A 20,395-nucleotide genomic window follows, 5' to 3' on the forward strand; every position below is an offset into this window, starting at 1 on the left:
TGCACCAGCTTAGCTTTGCTACGCTCAGAATAGGTTGCATCCAATCAATAAATTTTAGCAGTGATTCATTTGCATTCGTCCTTACCTGACTAAAGTGATCTATGTTTTCTTTTGAGGCACCAACAGAATGACTTGCTTTTCCCTTAATCTCTTTTTCGTATTGTTGGTGATATTTAACCTGAAAGCAAGGAAGGATAACCCTTGTTGATCTTAACGACTTAAATAAATTACATTTATTTACTTTACAATGGGTAGCCGTGTTAGTCTGTCAATAGCAGAAGAAAAGAGCAAGAGTCCAGTAGCACCTTAACAACTAACAAAATTTCTGGCAGGCTATGAGCTTTGGTGAGCCACAGCTCACTTCTTCAGATATCATTCATTTACTTTGTAAACTTATATGCTACATTTTCCATAAAAACCCAGTTCTGTAGCCCTATAGTAATATTGTCCAGTAGTCCCAGGTTACAGAGAGAAGCAAATAATATAGCATTATGCAAAGGGAGCCACCATAGGACTAAGAAAATAAAACATCTTAACAAGCCATCTTAGTGTATGCTGCTGGAGAGAGAGATTTTCATAACTTTGGTGCCTGGACTCATCTTGAACAACTTGTCCACGGTCTCATGGGTGGGGCTCCATCAACAAATCTTCCTGATTTAAAAAAAATATGCTGGACACTGACCATGTAAAGTTTTAAAGATAATGACCAGCCCCCAAAAATCAAGCCTGGAAGCAAACTAATATCCAATACAGGTCCCCCTAAATAGAAGCAATCTACTCCATGGCCAGCCTCCATTAGTGAGTAACTAAAATCTTCCAAGCAGTTTTCCATGCAGCTCCTTGAAGCACATGTTACAATAGTGAAAATGAGACCAACCAATACAAGAATGACAGTGGCAACCTTCCCAGTGTTCAGAAAGGAGTATGGTAACCTTATAGTTAATCAAATATACTCCTCCCCATGGTTGCCTCCCCCCTAATCCAGATGTACAACCAGACTGTGACACTTAAAGAGACTAGGGCCATTTATGCAGGATCAATTTTGATGCTCGCTCAAAGCTGTTTTTTTTTTAATGCGACCTTTAAAATATTATTCATGGTCCCTTCACAAAAGGAGAAATTCCACACACACACCCACTCGCCTGCTCCTTTGTTCCTTCCATTAGCAACCTCTGTTTGCATAGCTAACGCGCAGCTGTGAATTTTGCATGCTTCTTTGAGGGGATTCTTCGAGGCGAGGGCGGAGCAAACACAAAAGGTCGCGTTAATGGGGCTCTTAAGAAATGCAAAATAGGTATGTGTGGACTTCACAGTCACTTCCTGAATGACGGTTCAGCATGCAAAACTCAAAAAAAGCTGCAGGGCACTTCAGCCTGGAACACGCTGCTAATTACCAAGCATAAATGGCCAATGGGATGCTGCCAGCTACACCTCATCCCTATCAGGTCACATGGACTGCCAATCATCAACAATTCTGTTTTCAATTTGCTTGACGTCACCCAGTTCAAAACAAACAATTTGTTTTAATAATAAAAGACTATCAACATTCCTCCTAAAATTTGTGTCTAAAATTTGCGAATCCACTGACCCACCAATGTCTGGATTCCCCCCCCGCCAAAAGAAGGAAAATTTTCTCAATTTTTTAAATACACTTTGGATTTTCTTCCAGTACATGATAACCAATTCATGTAGACCATGCTTTTAAAACTTACACTGCTTGCTAGTTCATTGGCTCTTTTAGCTATCTGATAGGCTGGAGTAATCATTGCGGGAAAGCTGCCTTTTCCTCTCTGTTGCTCATACTCTTCTGTGTATTTTAACTAGAAAAATCAAGAGAGTTGACAAAACAAGTCATATCACCAGAGAGAGAGGCAGTAACAGGTGAAAATATCTAAGTATTTTCTTCTTCTGTTCCACTTACATCACTTGCGAGCAGGCCCTCAGCCTTTGCATGAAGTATATCTGGAGTATCTACAACACTGGTAAATTTGGAAACACGATCATCATGCCCTCGTTTATATTCCACCTATGGGAAGGAGTAAAACATATACAAAGAAAATTTGAATACTAATAAAAACTGCCATCTTATTTCTTGCCATAAAGCATCAAAAGGCAAGGAAATAGATGATCTTTGGATTCGCTAATTAATTTTCCCCATTTTTTGTCCTTTAATGTAAACCCCTTGGTTACAAATGCAAAAGAAGTGGTACCTTGATGAAAAGGGATTGGAATGACAACACATTCTGACCTTATTTGTCAAAATTGTGTGCTTTGGATTAATTATCCGTTATTTCATTCCAAGTCCATGAATTCTCAAAGATGTTTATTTTAAAACAAAGAAACGGCTGTGGAGAAGTAAATGTATAAAAGATATCAAACCAGTAGCCTATTAAAGTTAATAGAATGACTCTAAACTCAATGGGAACTTTGAACATTTTATTTGGATGAAACAGCTTTCTTTTACACTAACCCAGCATGTTTAATCAGTAACAATCTCAATTGCTTTCATTTTCAATTTCTGTTAAAGCACTGCATGTTATTTTTGGAATAACAGCTACAGGATTTTGTATAGTGATCCACAAGATGAACCATTTATTAACTTTCCATATTTTCATACTAGAAAAAGCATATAGTTTATTAAAATACAATATTCGTTTATGGTGGATGTTAAAACCCGCAGCAGCAAGCTACTAGTACATATATCAATCAGTCAAGGCTGTTAAATCTCTGGCTGAGCTGAATGATGGATTTCTACATTCAGCACTTCATGTGTCAAAACTCTAGAAGGATAACAGTTCCTCCTGTTATGAGACATAAAAAGTAACTATAAAATGCTCAAAATACACTATTCATAGCAGTTTAATGATATATTTACGCAAGACTTTGAATCTTGCTGTGAATCTTAACCACCAATACCATTACCCATACAAAGATCTCTTTGAGGGGTTGCTAACATCCAGATGGGGACTGGAGATCTCCCAGAATTACAAATGCTCTTTACAACGCAATTCTAAGGTGGTGTAGTTGTGCCGCTGCTGGGGACGGAGCAGCCATGGTGCAGCTGCACCGCCTCCTGAGTGGTTTGCTTAGCCACGGCCAGCAATCCAGAGAGGAAAATTCCCCCAAAGCCTGTGAAACTGCTATATGCTGTTCCACAGGCTGCACCACCCTTTTTGCTGACATCAGTTACTGCTGGCAAAAGGGAGCATTCCCAGGGCGAGTAACTCAAGGAGCTAAATAATGTCAGCCCTGCCCCCGCGACCACCCCTTTTGGCATCAGCGTGACCCCCTGCACTGGAGGTGTGCTGCCGCTGCCACTGCATTGGCACCCATGCGTGACACTGCCACACTGCTCCCCAGCACCGGTGTAAGTGGCCAAGTGCTGCCGTAAGTGACGATTTCAATGGCGCAAGTGGCATTTATGCCGGCACCACACCACCTCCTAAGCCCATTCAGCCCCTTAGGACTGCACTGTAAGACTACAGAGATCAGTTCTTCTGGGGAAAAAATGGCTGCTTTGGAGGGTGGAATCTATGGCATTATACCCCACTAAAGTCCCTCCTGTGTCCAAACCACCACCCTCCCCAGGCTCCATATCAAATCTCCAGGAATTGTCCAGTCCAGTGTTAGCAACCCTCTCCCTTTACCCTCTCCTCCAGGATACACCTAAGTGAAAGAGGAACTCACATCACTGGATAATTGAGTGGCCCTCTTGGCTATCTGATAAGCTGGAGTGATCATAGCAGGAAAGCTGCCTTTACCCGTGTGTTCTTCATATTCCTCTGCATTCTTCAGCTAGAAGTAAGAAACAAATATTTGTATGTATCTAGCCTTTCCTCTATGACTGTCATCCTATGGCCAATGACCTGGGATTAACTCCATTCACATTTGGTGCAGTTCACTTCCAAGTAAACATCAGATTGCCATGTAGATTAAAACAGCAGTTTAATAACACAATCTTTGGAGGTAAGATCAGAATGAAAGATGGCAACTTACATGTCACATAGAGAGTGGATTTCCTACATCCTAGACCAATGTTCTCAATGAACCATGCTTTGCATGTTATAATTAGGACTTGTTATAATTAGGGCTTGTCCAAATTAGAGTAGCATTTCTTTCTCAGGTCAAGGGAACAACGGTCACCCAGTGAGTTGTCACTTACAGGGTGATGTTATTTACCATGAAAAGCTGCCCATTTCCACACATCAAGCCCTTATTAAATGGGAAGGACATTTTTCTTTCAGGTCTGCTGGCAACCCCACTTACAAAAGAATGCTTCTTCCATGTATAAAAATGTAATAAAATACAAACTAACTTACATCGCTGAATGTTTGCTGTGCTTGAGCAATCCTAACCATTTCTGGATCTGGGATAGTTTCAGAATACCAGGATTTTCCTTCTTCATAAGTAGCACGGGACGCTTTCTAAACAGAAAATGTATCGTGACAAATAGGAACAGAGATGTTGTGGCCAAGTAGTTAAAATATTCGGCCTGTGACTAGGTGACCTTTATAAATGGGTGGCTGAATACGGAGCTGATCTTACATGTCTTTTTGTCCGCATCATACCACATCATACCGCATCAATCCCCACTGACCACGTTTCTGTTTTTGAAACTGAGCTATTTAAATAGGACTTGCACAGGAGAACTCCACTGTTTGTATGCACTACCATGTTAGTCTGAATCACAGTGACATATATAAGCTTCTATGATTTCAATGGAACTCGAGCGCCAATTAATATAATTTTGATCAGGTTGTCAAACCAGGAGAGAGTAAACACTGCACTCCTAAATATAGGTGCCCAGTCTATCTGCCCATAATAGAAATGCAGTCTCACTGGAAGACAGTTTAAAGCCTTGTTTGTCGACACTGTGTAGGATTACATGTATTTTTTTTTCATTTTAGGACCTGCCACTGCTACTTCTGTTCTAGGTGTCACCAATCTTTGGAGCCCTACCATCGCACCTCAACCTGCCCTTTTACTTATCACCATGTCCTTCTGCTCTTCCTGTAAGCTGAATTCAAGAGAGAGAAAAGAAGAGACAGAAGGAAGAAAAAGTCTTTGCATCTTCCCACATGCAAAAACCTTGGGTTGATTCAGACAATACACTGTGAAAGGAAGTGGTGGCGCCCTTCAAATGCTGATGTGTCATGAAATACAGCCTTAAAGCAGAACCTCATTGCCAACAAGAGAACTCATTGTCCTCCCAAAAATTGTTTATTTGTATGGGACTGGAATATATCTCTTTTTCTAATGTAGAAATGTAAATATATAGCAAATCTACTGTGAGCATACTTTGGAACATAAATACAAATATATTGCGTACTTTGCAGAGGATTACTTTAGTCACCCATGTGTCACTGCAAATATCATCTTAGACAAGATTATGAACACCAGTGACAAATTTTACTCTCTCCTGGTTGTTCCCCTGCTCAAGATGGTTAGATTGTCTACTGTTGATCATGAGATTTTATCCATGGTGGTGATCTTGTTGTAGACCAGAAAAGCCCTGCTGTTGGTAGTTTTTAGGAAACTCTGCAAAGTAGTATTGTTCAACAGGGTCTTTGAAGAGAGGTGATATTTATGTCATACATTCTGTTAGCGGGTTCAGAACATGGGTTGTATGTTTTTTCTATTGTCTGTTTTTATTGATTTTGTTGCTATGCCTGTTTTCAGTTCTTGCTGATTAAGAGCACCTTTGAGACTCCTTGTACTGAGCAAAAATAGGACAGACAGACAGACGGACGGATGGACGGACAGACAGACAGACAGACAGACAGACAGACAGACAGACAGACAGAAAGAAAGAAAGAAAGAAAAAGATATTTCTTGCATGTTTACAGGTAGGGCTGTTGATTCGGTTCGTCCTGAACTGAAAAACAGCCGAATTTCCCCCGATTCAGCGTTTTTTAGTTCGGATGGAACCAAACTCAAAAAAGGCGGGAAAACGAGGAGTCAAATTCGGCGAGTTCGGGTTGTTCGGCGAATAAATTCGGCAAATTTGGGGTTCGCGCAGCAGCATAACCGTCAGTTAGTAAGCAGCATTCTCCTGCGGCCAATCGGTGGCCAAGCAGGGTCTTCTTCTGGCCAATCAGTCGCGATTGAGCACGTGAGCCCAGCTGCTGAGCAGCCCGGAAAGAGAAAGAAAGAGTATCTGTTTGTGTGAGAGAGAAATCCCCTTGGGGGGGTGCATGTGCACATTCGCTCCTTTCCGTGGCTGCAGGGGGCACATTTTTGGGGTTAGAGGTCTCAAACTTTCAGGGTAGCTTGAGGGGACGCTTCTTGCAAGAACCCTCAAGTTTTGTAAAGATTGGGTTAGGGGATCCCGAAAGGGGTCTCCCCCTTAATGTGCATTTTTATTCCATTTACAGCACACATTCGAGCCATTCCGTGGCTGCAGGGGGTGCATTTTTTGGGATACAGCCCCCAAACTTTCAGCGTAGCTTCAGAAGAGCTTTCTTGCAAGAACCCCCAAGTTTTGTAAAGATGGGATCGGGGGGGCGATCCTGTGTGCATCTAGAGAGCGGCAAATCCACGGCAAAACCTCCCGTGCTTAAATGGAATCATATTGGATTACCCACTCCTCCCAGTCCATCCTGATGGAACAGAAGATATCCACAGTAAGACCCCTTTTGGGGCTTTAATCTATACTTTTTTTCCTGTATGTATGTGAGGGGGAAGCAGAGTCTGTGGGGGGGGGGGCAGTTTCTGTGGGGGGGGAAGCCAAAGGAGGCTTTCACCCGTTCTGCTGAGGGGTATGCGACTGCTCACCTCTGCAGGAGTGTGTGTACTGCTTTTAAAGTTTTAAAGTTTAAAGTTGAGTCTGTGCGGCGGCTAGCGAGTCTCTCTCTGCTCGGCACCCAGGCCGCGCCTCCTCCTTGGTGTTTTTCCCTGTTTTTGCCCCTAGCCTGGAGTTGAGTGCAACGGGGCGGCTTGCATGAGATCCCTGCGTCTTGGATTTTTTCCCCGTTTGGGGGGTGCACCACGGCGCCGTATTGGTTGGAGAGGTGGGGGTGGTGCTGGTGAGACTTGCTTGAGTTTGGTGGGGTCGTTTGCATAAGGGGGGAGCATCCCTCCACCATGAGAAGAAGGAGCAGGGCAGAAAATACAAACTCTGGGGGTTTTTTTTGCACGGTCTGTTTTGCTGCTTGCTCAAAAATGTTTTTGCAAAATCTGACTTTTACAATACATTTGCTCGCATGTTGCTTTGCATTGCAATGGTTAGCACGGGAGGTTTTGCCTTGGATTTGCCGCTCTCTAGATGCATAGGATTGCCTGATCCCATTCATCCCAATAGGGAAAAGGGGGGACCCCATATTTCCCCCCCCCCCCGCTGATCCCACCTTTACAAAACTTGGAGGTTCTTACAAGAAGACTCCTCTGAAGCTACTCTGAAAGTTTGGGGGCTGTACCCCCAAAAATGCGCCCCCTGCAGTCACGGAATGGCTCAAATGTGTGCTGTAACTGGAATAAAAATGCACATTAAGGGGGGACCCCTTTCGGAGCCCATATCTCGGGACCCCCTGACCCAATCTTTACAAAACTTGAGGGTTCTTGCAAGAAGCACCCCCTCAAGCTACCCTGAAAGTTTGAGACCTCTAACCCCAAAAATTCCCCCCCCCCGGAGTCACGGAAAAGCTCCAATGTGCTTTAAGTGGCTTTATTCCTGTGGCCGATTTTTTTGAGGGGCGACCCCTTCCTGGCCCCATATCTCGGGACCCCCTGACCCAATCTTTACAAAACTTGTGGGTTCTTGCAAGAAGTGTCCCCTCAAGCTACCCTGAAAGTTTGGGACCTCAACCCCCAAAAATGCCCCCCCCCCCGGAGCCGCAGAAAGGCTCGAATACGTTTTTAATGGCTTTATTCGGCCGTATTTTTCCCCGAACTCGGAACTTGGCGCCGAATTCCACGGATCCAAATCGGGGGAGTTCGGACTTCAGCATTTCCCGAATTAAAACAGGCCGAATTTTGCCGAATCCGAATTTTACTGAATTTTTTTTCAACAGCCCTATTTACAGGTCCTTGAGGCAGGTTTCCTACCTGATGGCTTAGTTGTTGTATTTTCTGAGCAGCTTGCATGTCTCTTGATTTCATATTCCAATGAAAAACAGATTTGAATTTCTCACCATCTTCTCGATACTTAATCTGAGTAAATGAGCATAGACTCAGTAGCCGTAAATACAAGAAACATGGCATAGGCATCACTCAAAATGAGGGAAAGTAAATGGAAAAGGCAGATCTGGATATAATGAAATGATAGTAGGTTTTCAAATACTATTGTGCTATTATCTGTATACTAATGCTGTTATCTGTATACTTCAAATGGTCTTTCAGTACAAGAGATCCATATAGTTTAGAAATCAAAACACTAAAGCCAAAAGCCTACCATATGGAAGTTAAGTCTATAATTCAAACTACATTTTGACTGGTTCACCATAGCTGTGACTTGAAGGCACTTTCCACCACCATTATCAAGACTCTACCCATTAACTACATTTCAGGGGCAGATACCAATTTTGACAAACAGACATTAATATTTGAATTTTCAGAGGGAAATCCAAACTCAAATATTCTGTTTTGAATACTTAGCTTCAGAATTTGATGTGGTGCAAGGCAGTCTTTGATGCATAATTTGTTTCAGTAGTTAATACAAATACAATATTTACTTCCCTTGGCTGCTTGAATCCCCATGATATGCAAACATAGTATCATCTTTATCCCCATGCATAGAGTGTTGCAAGAAAGGCTCCTTACCAGTGGGGCACAAAACAGTTCTTCCATGTAGTAAAACTCAGTGCAACACATCAAGTCATGCGTTAATGAAGCATGCCACATAATAGGGAACCTCAAAAGTATGCTGATAGGACCCAGTAAGGAAGAAGAACGCAGTCCTCCTAGTGGGAGTCCTTTTTATCTCAGTAGGGTTTGCAAAACGTAACTCCCCAATAGACTGAGCCTCAAACATGTTTGCCTTCCAAACAAACATGCTCTCTCTCACACACACACAAAACACACTCAAAAGAGAATATAGAATTAACATTATATACATATAATGTATCGCTAAGATATATATATAGGTATCGCTAAGAAAGAAAAAAGAGCCCTGTGGTGTAGAGTGGTAGGCTGCAGTACTGCAGTCAAAGCTCTGCTCATGACCTGAGTTCGATCCCGATGGAAGTCAGTTTCAGCTAGCCGGCTCAAGATTGACTCAAACTGCCATCCTTCCAAGGTCAGTAAAATGAGCACCTCAGACGATTGGGGAAGGCAATGGAAAACCACCCTGTAAACAGCCTGCCTAGTAAATGTTGGGATGTGATGTCACCCCATGGTCAGTAATGACCCAGTGTTTGCACAGGGGACTACCTTTACCTTTAAAAAAGAAAAGCTATTCTGGCTTGCCAATTAAATTCATGGTATGTTTGTCCCAGTCACAGGTCATGGGGGAGGACTTTGTCAAGCAACTAGATTCTGAGTACCTGTGGACTGAGTCACACCTTACAAAGTTCATATCGGGGACTCATGGACTGTCAACAGATGTGTGCCTGAAATTCTATGCTGGGAACTCAGTTCCCAAGTACATGAGCTATAATTTGGACTGGAACCACAATACATTGGGAAAGGGTGCTTAACTTCCCCCCCCCCCCCACACACACACACACACATACATGTACTTCTCCCAACCTGGAATGGCCCCAGGATACACTATTTGCCCCCTTCAGCACATGTAAGTTTCCCTAGCAGGGTAAATAATGGCTCCCTGGGGCCATTTCAAGTCAGAAACACAGCACTGAGGGGAGGCTGAAGCCCATTCTCCCAGCACAGAACCTCAGGATCCTGAACTCCAGATACACATCTGATCCAAAGGCGTTGTGGAAGCCACATGTCACCACAGGGACTTTGTAATGTGTGATGTGCCCTCAGCTGCTATTGCAACGATTTGAGACATGGTTGCAAGGAGTTTTACCACCTTCTCCATCACTACTCTCAACACAATCATTTTGAAAAGTAGACAGAACAGGTTGGGATGAGCAGCATATAAATGCTATGCAATTCCTCCCATTTTCCATTGATTCCTCAAAATGAATGCACTAGAACTGAAGGCTAAGATCACATGGAAGACTTCTATGAGGGAAATGGAGGATTTTTGACAATTCCTTCTACCTGTTGCAGACCTCTGACTCCCCCATAGGGTTGCCAACCTCCAGGTGGGGACTGGAGATTACAACTGAACTCCAGACTACAGAGATCGCTTATTTATTTATTTATTTAAAACATTCATACCACTTCTCCTGGAGAAAATGGCTGCTTTAGAAGGTGGACTGCATGGCATTATATCCTACTGAGGACCCTCCCACCCCTAAATATCAGTCTCCCAGGCATCACCCTCAAATCTCTAGGAATGTTCAAAACCCAGATTTGACAACGCTACCCCCCCCCATGTTATTCAGATGGTATCCCCCCCCCATTCAGAACTGGGGGACATTTTTGGATGCAATATGAGAAGGAAGGTGAGAAGGTTGCATTCTGCAGATGGAAATCCTCTGTGGACCAAGCCACTACAAACTACATCAGGGGTCGCCAACCTTTTTGTGCTTGTGCAAGCCTTTGAAATTCTGACAAAGGATATTGGGCACGGTCACAAAATACAGAAAATAGAGCCAATCACAAAATGGCTGCTGCAGGAGGTGGGGTCAACCACAAAATGTCAGGGATCAAGGTTATATACAACTCTTTCAGTAACTCTTCAACTTCTCAGGCAGAAACTCTGTTTCACAGGAAACCTTTTCATTTGCACAGCCAATCAGAAGCCCTGCTAGAAAAAAGGCCCGCCTAGCCACGCCCACTTTCTAAAAGCACTTGGCGGGCACCAGGAAAGGTTTTCGCAGGCACCGTGGCACCCACGGTTACCATGTTGGGGACCCCTGAACTATACTATGCATACAAAAACAGATGTTCCTATAACTTTAGTAGTCCTAGACTAGTCTACAGGAAAAAGTATAAAATAACATGTATAAAATGTTATTTTATAAAAAGTATAAAATGGCTACAAAAGTGTAACTTTTCATCTCAATACATGTATCAGGAAGCTGGTGTAGGTACAGAATTTTTCATGCATGAATCAGTTTGCCAGCGAGTACATTAATCCCTTGTGTGCAAAACATTAATTTGAGAATCAGCTTTCATAAGCCTCTATTTTAATTCAGACTCCCTTTTGTGATTGAAAGGAACAGGATATGTTTTTGATGAGTAAAAGTAGGGGAAAGATATTTAATCTTTCCAGTATACAGATACTGGAAGTGACAAGCTCTGATATTACAGCCACCAAACAGAAATAGAAACTACTGTTAATCCCAGACTCATTCCAGAGCAGCTCTCAGTCACACACATGTAGAAGGAAGCATATCTGCTGTTATTGTTACAGCTTCCCTTTGGCTATTTCAAAATCCTGAAGCTTTTGAATGAAGTGTATATGAAATTCTCAATTATTATCATGGGAAAGAATGATATAAAATAGGTCTAATAAAGCTGCATGAAGACAATGTTTCCCCTATTTCCGCTGCGCTTATCACATAGAAGGTCATTTGCTTATATTGCGAGCACAAAGATAAAAAAATAAAAAAATTAAACCACCCCAATTTTGGAGACTTGTAAAAGGGAACACAGTAATTAATAGCTTTGGAAGCAGGTAAGTATTTCTGCAATTTCTTACAGCTTCAGTTCTAGCAGATGCTTACATTTCGCGAATTTCCCCAATGCTACCACATAAAACTCAACTTTATATAGTTGTTAAAAACTCAGATTTAACCACGAAGTTCATCAGAGGTTTGAAAAGCCCCCTTTTTTTTTAGTGAACCTGGGTTCAGATTCTAATAAATCTGCCGGCACTTTCTGGTTTGGTGTCAAAGACTTGACAGATTCAGCTGAGTTTTCCTTTGAGTTTTCTGGTTCATTTGAAATGAAAATTCAAAGGAAGACTTGGACTGTGAAACAAAGCTACAGGAAGCGTTTGCATGAACCCCTATGACCAAACCCTAACACTTTCCACACCTCAGTTCAGCATCCTTAGCAAGTTTTGGTGAGTAAGGACATGGATTTTCAAATGGTATAGTAGCTAAGGACATCACGTTCAGGTTCTTCAATTCTTATTTAGGCTAAGCTCTTTCTAGTATTCTTTGTTTAAATCTAACCATAAAGTCAAGTTTCAAAAATGTACAGAAAATAAGGCTAAAGTTCAGCATTACGATTGCTAAAATAATGCAAGTACAGCCAGTCAGTTCCAGAAGTTCCTTAAACTTGCAGGGAATCAAAGGTACAAATGGTGCACCTCAGTACAAAGGGCTATTTGCCTTAATGCCAAGGCCAAAGCATTGGGGGGATGGTTATATAACTAGGAAATAAGGTTGCCAAACTCCAGGTAGGGCCTGGAGATCCCCTGGAATTAGAACCGATCCTCAGACTACAGGGAGAAGATGGATGCTTTGGAGGATTAACTCTATGGTATAACTCCCTGCTGAGCCCTCCCCAAGCCATGTCCTCTCCATGCTCCACCCCAAATATCCAGGAATTTTCCAGCCTGGTGTTGGCAGTCCTTTTAGGGACCAGTGTCCTGGGGGGAACAGTCTGGGCTGCAAACCCATTACAGCCTATTTATAACATTTCAGAAACCAAATCAAAATTTATCTTTTATGGTCCATCATACTGTATGCATTTGTTACCAGTTTGTACTAAGGCCACGAGAATTAAGCTTGGGTTCTCCTTAGTATTACGGACAGTTCTAAATGTTCATCTATACCGTGTACATGTATCTATTCCTGATAGTTCTCCAGATCTGCAATATAATTCCACGAGAAAACCCTACACGGCCAGATTAATTAGTCCTATATAATCTAAAGTCTAGCCAGTGTTTTGACCAATACAGAATTTCAGCTTGTCGGTCAAGGACTAAAAATTGTCACAATGTGCTCGTGTGGCACTCATATGAGGTCAATTAATTAACCTTAGTTAAAATGAGACTCAGATTACATTTTGGCTCCATTATCAGTTTCACAACTGCTAAAATAAGTATGTCTTAGCAGAAAGGGTGGGGTCATTTCTCAAAAGTCTATAACAGCACTTAGAGCCTCCCATTAGCTATTTCTGCAGTCACTGCAAAAGGGTTGTGAAATAGTCTGTTGAATGGACTCTGATTGGCTAGACTTGCTCATGTGTAGAAAGCACTTCATTTGCCCTTAATGAGATCTAGTATATAGCCAGTTAGGATTGTCTATATGACAATGTGATATCATTACATCCAACATATGAGCCCTGATTGGCTGAGATCAACAAAGGAATGAAATATACAAATATGACACTGAAGCAGCAGCAGAGGGAGGTTATAAGTAGTTGTAAGCAGTCAAAAAAAGGAAGGATTAAAGGGCTGGGGTAATTCATTAATTTTGACATGAAAAGCAGAGTAAGAGAACATTCAGTTCAGTATGTGTTGCCATACTGGTTGCAGCTGAATATGAAACACATCTAAAGCATCTTACCTCACTTACTGCTTCAGATTGTTTTTTCACATTCATGTTTACCGGCGTCTCAAAAACACTTGTGAATGTATTGTTTTTTGGATTATGTCTATAAAAGAAAGCAAGGCACAAATTTTAAAAGCATCTCTCAATAAGATACACCCTTTATTTTGATGCACTTATTTTAAAACCATGGAATCATTTTGTTTTATTTATTTAAAATATTTAATCCACTTTAAAAGGCAGCAAACAATACAAACACGTAAAACCTTAAAATACATATGAGTGTGTGTAGCATGTAGACACATGTACGGAAAAGAGGGTCAGTAAGGGAATGCAAGCAAAACAGAAAAGTGTCACCCGCTGGTGGAAGACAATGATAGAAGGAGGCAAAAACAATCTCTCTGGGGGGAGGGGATTCCCTAGTCTTCGTTCCACAACCAAGAAGGCCCTTTCTCAGGTTGCCACCCATCTTGCCTCAGATGGCAAGGGCACCTGAAGCAGGGCCTCTTAAGATTACCTACCATAATGATCAGGTAGGTGCATACAGGAATATGAACTAGCCCCTGGAACTAGCACCTTAGACACAATTTTTTCCTTTGAGTATTTCCTACATTTAAATTCATTTTAATGATAATTCTATCAGGGCTGCCTTTCTAACACTAAAGAAGAATATAATAAAAACTACCATGTATTCCTTTCAAATGTTTAATATAATTGATTCTAGTAAGCTTGTTTTAAAAATCCTCTCCCTTAAACATTTTAATTGCAACTGCTAAAGAAGCAGGTTTGGAGGTCTGGGGTGCTGCTAGACCTGGACCCTCCTGTTGGCTAAACAGGGGGCAGCGATGGCCAGGCCGGGGCATCTTTCATTAGCTTTGCTGGTGAGTCAGATGCAACCATTCCTGGAAAGATCTTGCCAGTGTGTTGCATTTCCCATTAACATCTGGATTATATGACTTCAATGCATTCTATGTGGGGCTGCTTTTGGGCTGTCCCCAAGCTATAGTTGGTACAGAATGCTGACTGGAGTGGGTTGTAGGGACCATATCAATCCAGTCTTGTTCCACATGCACTGTCTCCCAATTTGCTTCTGGGCTCAATTTAAGGTGCTGGTATTGACCTTCAAAGGAAGGGAAGACAGCATGGTATAGCCTGAACTCGTCAGATCTCAAAAGCTAAGCAGGGTCGGTACTCGGAAGGAAGACCACCAAGGCAGACTGCAGAGGAAGGCAATGGCAAACCACCTCTGCATCTCGCTTGCTTTGAACGCCCCTTGCTGAAGTCACCATACGTCAGCTGCAACTTGATGGCACTTTACAAACATACATTGACCTTTAAAACCCTGAACGGCCTGGGACAAACATACCGTAAGGACCCCCTTCTCCCATATGAACCAACCTGGAACTCCAATCATATTCAGAGTCCCTGTTTTGGATGCTCCCACCATCTAAGGCTAGATAGGTGGCAAACCGAGAAAGGGCCTTCATGGTCATGCCACTGAAACTCCTTCCCCAGATAGATTCATCCGTCTCCTTCTGTCATTGTCTTCCGCTAGTGGGTGAAGACTTTTTTGTTTTGCCTGGCATTCCCACACTAACTCTTTTTAGCCATCCTTCCAGTTCATATGTTTTATGTGTTTATATGTTTTAATTGTTTTAAATATACTTTTGCTCTCGTTCTCTCTTCCCTATATATTTGTATTTTAAATGCTTTTTAATATTTGAAAACTTTGAATGTTTGAAATGTTTTAGTGTTTTAACAGTTGCTGCCTTGGGAAAGGCGGCATAGATAAATATTTAAAAACCACCTTTTGTTTCATTCAATTTTAACTACCATGCCTATTTTCCTAATGTGGCCAATATACAATGATGAAAATGCTTTACTCACATATTTCAGACTACGGACATTTGGCCATTGGAAAAAAGAGAGAGGCAAAAATTCATCCATGGTTGAGAATAGTTTCTCATTTTTTATCACTTTAAGTAGCAACAAGTGTAACTGTACACAGCATAAAGTATACCTTTGAATAATCAACTATGTGAGCCACATAAGATCAATATTTTGTCTCATTGGCCTAAAGGGCCATACCCCTTTCTTAGTTTCTTTTGCATACACGGGGGAAGCGAGAAAGACTGCATATGGAGTCCCGACTTCTAACCTAGAATGGAATCTTGAAATGGAACGTATGCATATATGGCCCTCTCCAAGCAATAGAGATCCATAGGTTTTAAACTGGGCAATTTTACTTAGCTATGTCCCATGGCTGTGTATGCCATAGTATGTTTATTAGGCTTTAACCGCTGCTGGACTGGTCTTTATTGGGTGGGCGGATGAAGGAGTTTGGTACAACAGACTGACATAGCTGCTGCTATGGAATTATTTGCAAGCCCATATTTTGGAGAGGGAAACAGAAAAAACATCTGGAAGAATCTATAATGGAATTTAATCCAGCCAGATCCTGTTGATTTGGGGGGGGAGGGTATATAGTCATACTTACGTTTGACAGTAAGGCCTTTTCTGGTGGCTAACAAAGTTATTTACAGTTAGCATCATCTTGCAAACTTCGCAGTGAAAGCAGGCTTTGTGCCATGTCTAGAAATAGCAAGGATAAAAATACATTGAAAGTTACTTGCATTTCATACATGATTAGTCTGTTTTAAAAACTCATTACCAAGTATTCTTGCCTATCTAATAAAATGTATTGCTTACTGCATCAAAAACTCCGTGCCAAAGATCTTGTTTGTTCATACACACAACATAAACGAGATGTTAATTTTTATACCTTTTACAAGTTTAACAAAGTTCAGTCTCAGAACCAAGTTATCCAATTTGGATAAAGCTGATAATACAGATACTTTCTATTTTCTACTGAGTTCAATTATAATGTTATATAGCACAAATACGTAAAATGTATGAACATGCATATTGTATCAGAAACTTTTGTAAGAGCCATAAATAACAATATCTACTGACCTGATCTATACAGTTAATCTTCTCTGCGGGATAAACCCCAAATCCACATCTGGCACAAGACTGAATATTCATCTTGAAATCACCCAAGGAAAGTCAAAACTATTATACCAAAATTTCAGAGGATATAAGGGGTAAAAATGTCACTTCCTATCTAACAAGTTAAATCATGCAAATCCTCAGGCCAATATGTCAGCCTCCCTTTTGCTGAGCTTCTGCTTCAAACTCAGCTGTTGTCTGGTTTTTAAAGCTGCCCATTACTAAGAGGTTATTTTGGCAACTGTGTAAGAGTGCATGGGAGGGAAAGAGACTGAAGAATTCAGTGACACCTTTCTCTAAATAGAAACGTGAACTCACAGAGAAGCATCATAGTCATATGAATTAGAAAGTCTAATTGTTAATATTTAAACTTTGGACCTCAGTGGTGGTTAGTTGTCAGAACTTCAGGATGGACTTCTAAATATACCCAGGTTCATCTTCAGATTATTATGTTTTAGCAGAGTCACCACAGAGGGAAGAATATGGCAAGGGAGTTCCCCAACTGAGCTCTATACACTACCAATCCAGAATTAGTGCTAGATCCCTACAGGAAATTGCATATGTAATGTCCACTAGCTCACCCACTTAGATTGAGATCAATGTCCTTCATTTGGCCATAGAATCCTGTAGTCAGTCAGCTTTTAATGAATCCTCCCCATTGACAGAGCTTTGTATATGTGTAGTATTCATAGTTTATCACTGTACACTCCATATCCAAGGAAAGGGATTGAGTCTGAAAGCCAGTGTGAATTAAGCAGTTAGAGTATTAGACTAGAATGTGGGCAACCTATGTTTCTAACCTCTTTCCACCAAATGAATTCAGTGGATGCCCATGGATCTTTTTCTTTCATCCTAATCTGCCTCCCGGGGTTATTGTTGTAAGGATAAAACAGAGGGGAGAACAATGGGGTATAAATGACTAAACTGACTCAGAAGCAGCTATCAGGGAAAGGTCAGATTAATTTGCCTGTAGAGGAAGGCTGGGACATCAATATTCCCATAGCCCTTACCAGGCCCACTGATCTTTGTCAAAGTGCTGTCTGCCTACATGCTTTATGGTGAGGTTGCAAACTGAGTTGGTCGACTCAGCTATGTGTTCATGCTCATATAGTTTGCTCTCTTCTTTTCACCTGCTTTGCCATACTTTTCTATGCTATGGGGAGCTCCTTGTTCTTTTTCCCATGGAATTTTAAAGTTGAATAGGCATATATACATCATGATTCTCCCCTTATTCTCTTGATTATCAGTCTCTTAGGGTATTCTTAAATCAGAGTTCAGCTGTACTGTGAGAATTTTGCTCTACAAAGTTCCAAATACTGGATTAGAACCAACCAGTTTTTCCACAGCAGAAAAAGGGAGAGGCTCCCCTTTGCTCACCAAAAGGCTATGCTGGGAAGTATGAAATAAAGGCAAGAGAGGTGGGAACAGTGGTAAACAGTAACTGAATGAAAAAGCAGGCTGGGTCCAACCCATTGTATTTTTGGTCTGTGCTCCAACTGAGATCAAAAACTGAATAAATGTCTGAAATAGGGGCTGGAGGCTGGTAAAAGGTGTCTGGTAGTTTTGATTCTACAACTACATTGTCAAAATCTATAAGGCCATTATATAAATATGCTAGGTTTTAAAAAATTTAACATCACTATAAGAAGGCCAGTTGTGTAACTTGTAATATGAGACTAAATGTGAATATCCTTAGAACATTTTGAGAATTAATCATAAACAGTCATGGCCCAGGTTACGCATGCATTCTGAGCCTATGTATAAGAAACACAGAACGAAGGCTCAAAGGTATACAATCTCTTAATTAATTATACAATACAAATACACAATGTGAATAGCACTGCAAATATATCACACTACAAAGCTAACAGAGATGTACCACACATATATGGCCAGTGTAATCCAACAGCAAACAGTCAAAAGTCCATCCAAATTCCAGCTGTGCAAATGAGCCAATACGTAATGAGTGTCCAGAGACATCTGTGCCCAATCCAAGTCAATCTCCTTTCAGACTGATAACATGATAGGAAACACGCCCTCCGGATTAGGTTCAACATTTTCGCCAAATTGCAGCTTCATCAGCCTTTTACATTCAAAGTTGTACAATATCACCACTGAGAGTGGGCTTAGAACAGTACCATCCGGCTTAGGAAGGGCTGACCTCTCAAGAGACTGGCCATGAAATCACTGCCTAGCTAGTATATTTTCATTCTGTCTTTCCTCCAAGAAACTCAGGATGACGTACACGGTTCTCCTTTCCCCACATTATCCTTACTATAACCCTGAGAGAGAGGTCAGGCTGCCCCAGCAAATGCCACGGCAGACTGGGGATGTGAATCTGGGTCCTAGTCCTACTCACTAACCACTATACCACACTGACACTGTCTTTCATAGCCAAGTGTGAGGGTTGTTCTCACAGCCTTCCTAAAAGATTCTTAAAAGATAATAACCAAGATGTACTTTTTCCAAAAATACACTCAGGGACCAATAACAACAATACTTCATTCTTCTTTTGGATTTATCTTCCAGGGTATTCTTGAGTTCGGTACAGGAATGTATGCAACCAGCAAAGGATAAAGAGGAAATTAATTTCTTCTTCTCTTGTACCTGGAAAAATAGATTGTTCTGTTAAGAGCTTCACTTGAAAAGGCACCTAGATTTGACAAGTATTTCTGTCACTTCAGTATGATAGTGCTGAAACTTTTGGAAATGGGACCTATTTTCCCATTATAATTCCAAACTACTTCCCCCATCTTCAACATAATGTGCAGGAATCTCATATCAGTTATCATTGAACACACTTAGATTTTATCTTTCATGTTTAGTATTGATAAAAAAAAATATATAGCACTACCGAGCATAAGGCTGCATTTCCTGGCCATTTCCCACGCTATGCAGAGGCAAATCCAAATTTGCTATAAAACTTCCCAGAGCCTCCACTCTGTTGGCACAATTTAGAGAGGCATGTGTACAAAATCACATCATAATCACACCACTTTGGAGCAACAGTGAGGTTGCCCTAACCTTTTCACTGTTGACACATAAAATATGGGAATGAAAACATAAGTCCAGAGCAACTATTGATCTGGTCATTCAGACTCTGTAAATGGAGGAGGAGGAGGAGGAGAGTTGGTTTAAATATGCTGACTCTCTCTATCACTTAAGGGAGAATCAAACCAGTTTACAATCACCTCCCCTTCCCCTCCCCACAACAGACACCCTGTGAGGTAAGTGGGGCTGACAGAGCTCAGAGAGAACTGTGACTGGCCCAAGGCCACCCAGCAGGCTTCATGTGGAGGAGTGGGGAAACCAGCCTAGTTCACCAGACCAGCATCCACCACTCACATGGAGGAGTGGGGAATCGAACCCAGTTCTCCAGATCAGAGTCCACCGCTCCAAACCACTGCTCTTACCCACTACACCATGCTGGCGGAGCATATTGATTGGAGCAGAGATTCTGCCTATGTCTATGCTGGTTACAGATCAAGATATGCATTTGTCTAAATTTCTAAAGCCATATAACTAGGCAAAACCCACCAATTGCTCCCACAAACCTATCTTCATACACCCCGGAAAAAATCTCCACTTCAGAAGCTGACTCTGAAGCTTTCATCTCTTTGCATAAGCCACCTTGTATCAATGTTACATGTAGGACAAATGTTTGGCAGGAGCAGTTACAGTGAGTGTGCTTCTGTCTTTTTTTTTTTTTAATGTTATGTCCATGACAGTCACAACAGAAAATTCATAGGAAAGTTGATGAAGAAAGGTACCACATACAAAAAATGGTTAAAATTTTTGCAATACACAACTCAGTACCTGTTAGCAATGGAGTGTGCATTCTCCATAGCAGATAATATCTAGACAAATGAACA

At 41.5% G+C, this 20,395-nt stretch overlaps 1 protein-coding gene across 1 annotated transcript in view; it reads right to left on the bottom strand.

Moving 5' to 3' along the window:
- The window catches only part of NRAP (nebulin related anchoring protein), a 65,652-nt gene extending 49,036 nt beyond the window's left edge, over nucleotides 1-16,616 (bottom strand). The window contains exons 1-9 of the mRNA XM_056849431.1: nucleotides 16,488-16,616; nucleotides 16,012-16,106; nucleotides 13,533-13,620; nucleotides 8,044-8,148; nucleotides 4,320-4,424; nucleotides 3,688-3,795; nucleotides 1,922-2,026; nucleotides 1,713-1,820; nucleotides 86-178 (exon numbers count right to left, since the gene is read on the bottom strand). Of these exons, the coding sequence (XP_056705409.1) occupies nucleotides 86-178; nucleotides 1,713-1,820; nucleotides 1,922-2,026; nucleotides 3,688-3,795; nucleotides 4,320-4,424; nucleotides 8,044-8,148; nucleotides 13,533-13,620; nucleotides 16,012-16,106; nucleotides 16,488-16,559 (879 nt within the window). The 5' untranslated portion in view covers nucleotides 16,560-16,616. The remainder of the gene's footprint in view (nucleotides 1-85; nucleotides 179-1,712; nucleotides 1,821-1,921; nucleotides 2,027-3,687; nucleotides 3,796-4,319; nucleotides 4,425-8,043; nucleotides 8,149-13,532; nucleotides 13,621-16,011; nucleotides 16,107-16,487) is intronic.
- Between the last annotated feature and the right edge of the window lie 3,779 nt (nucleotides 16,617-20,395).

Source organism: Euleptes europaea, chromosome 5, assembly GCF_029931775.1.
Source record: "Euleptes europaea isolate rEulEur1 chromosome 5, rEulEur1.hap1, whole genome shotgun sequence".
Classification (NCBI taxonomy): Eukaryota; Metazoa; Chordata; class Lepidosauria; order Squamata; family Sphaerodactylidae; genus Euleptes; species Euleptes europaea.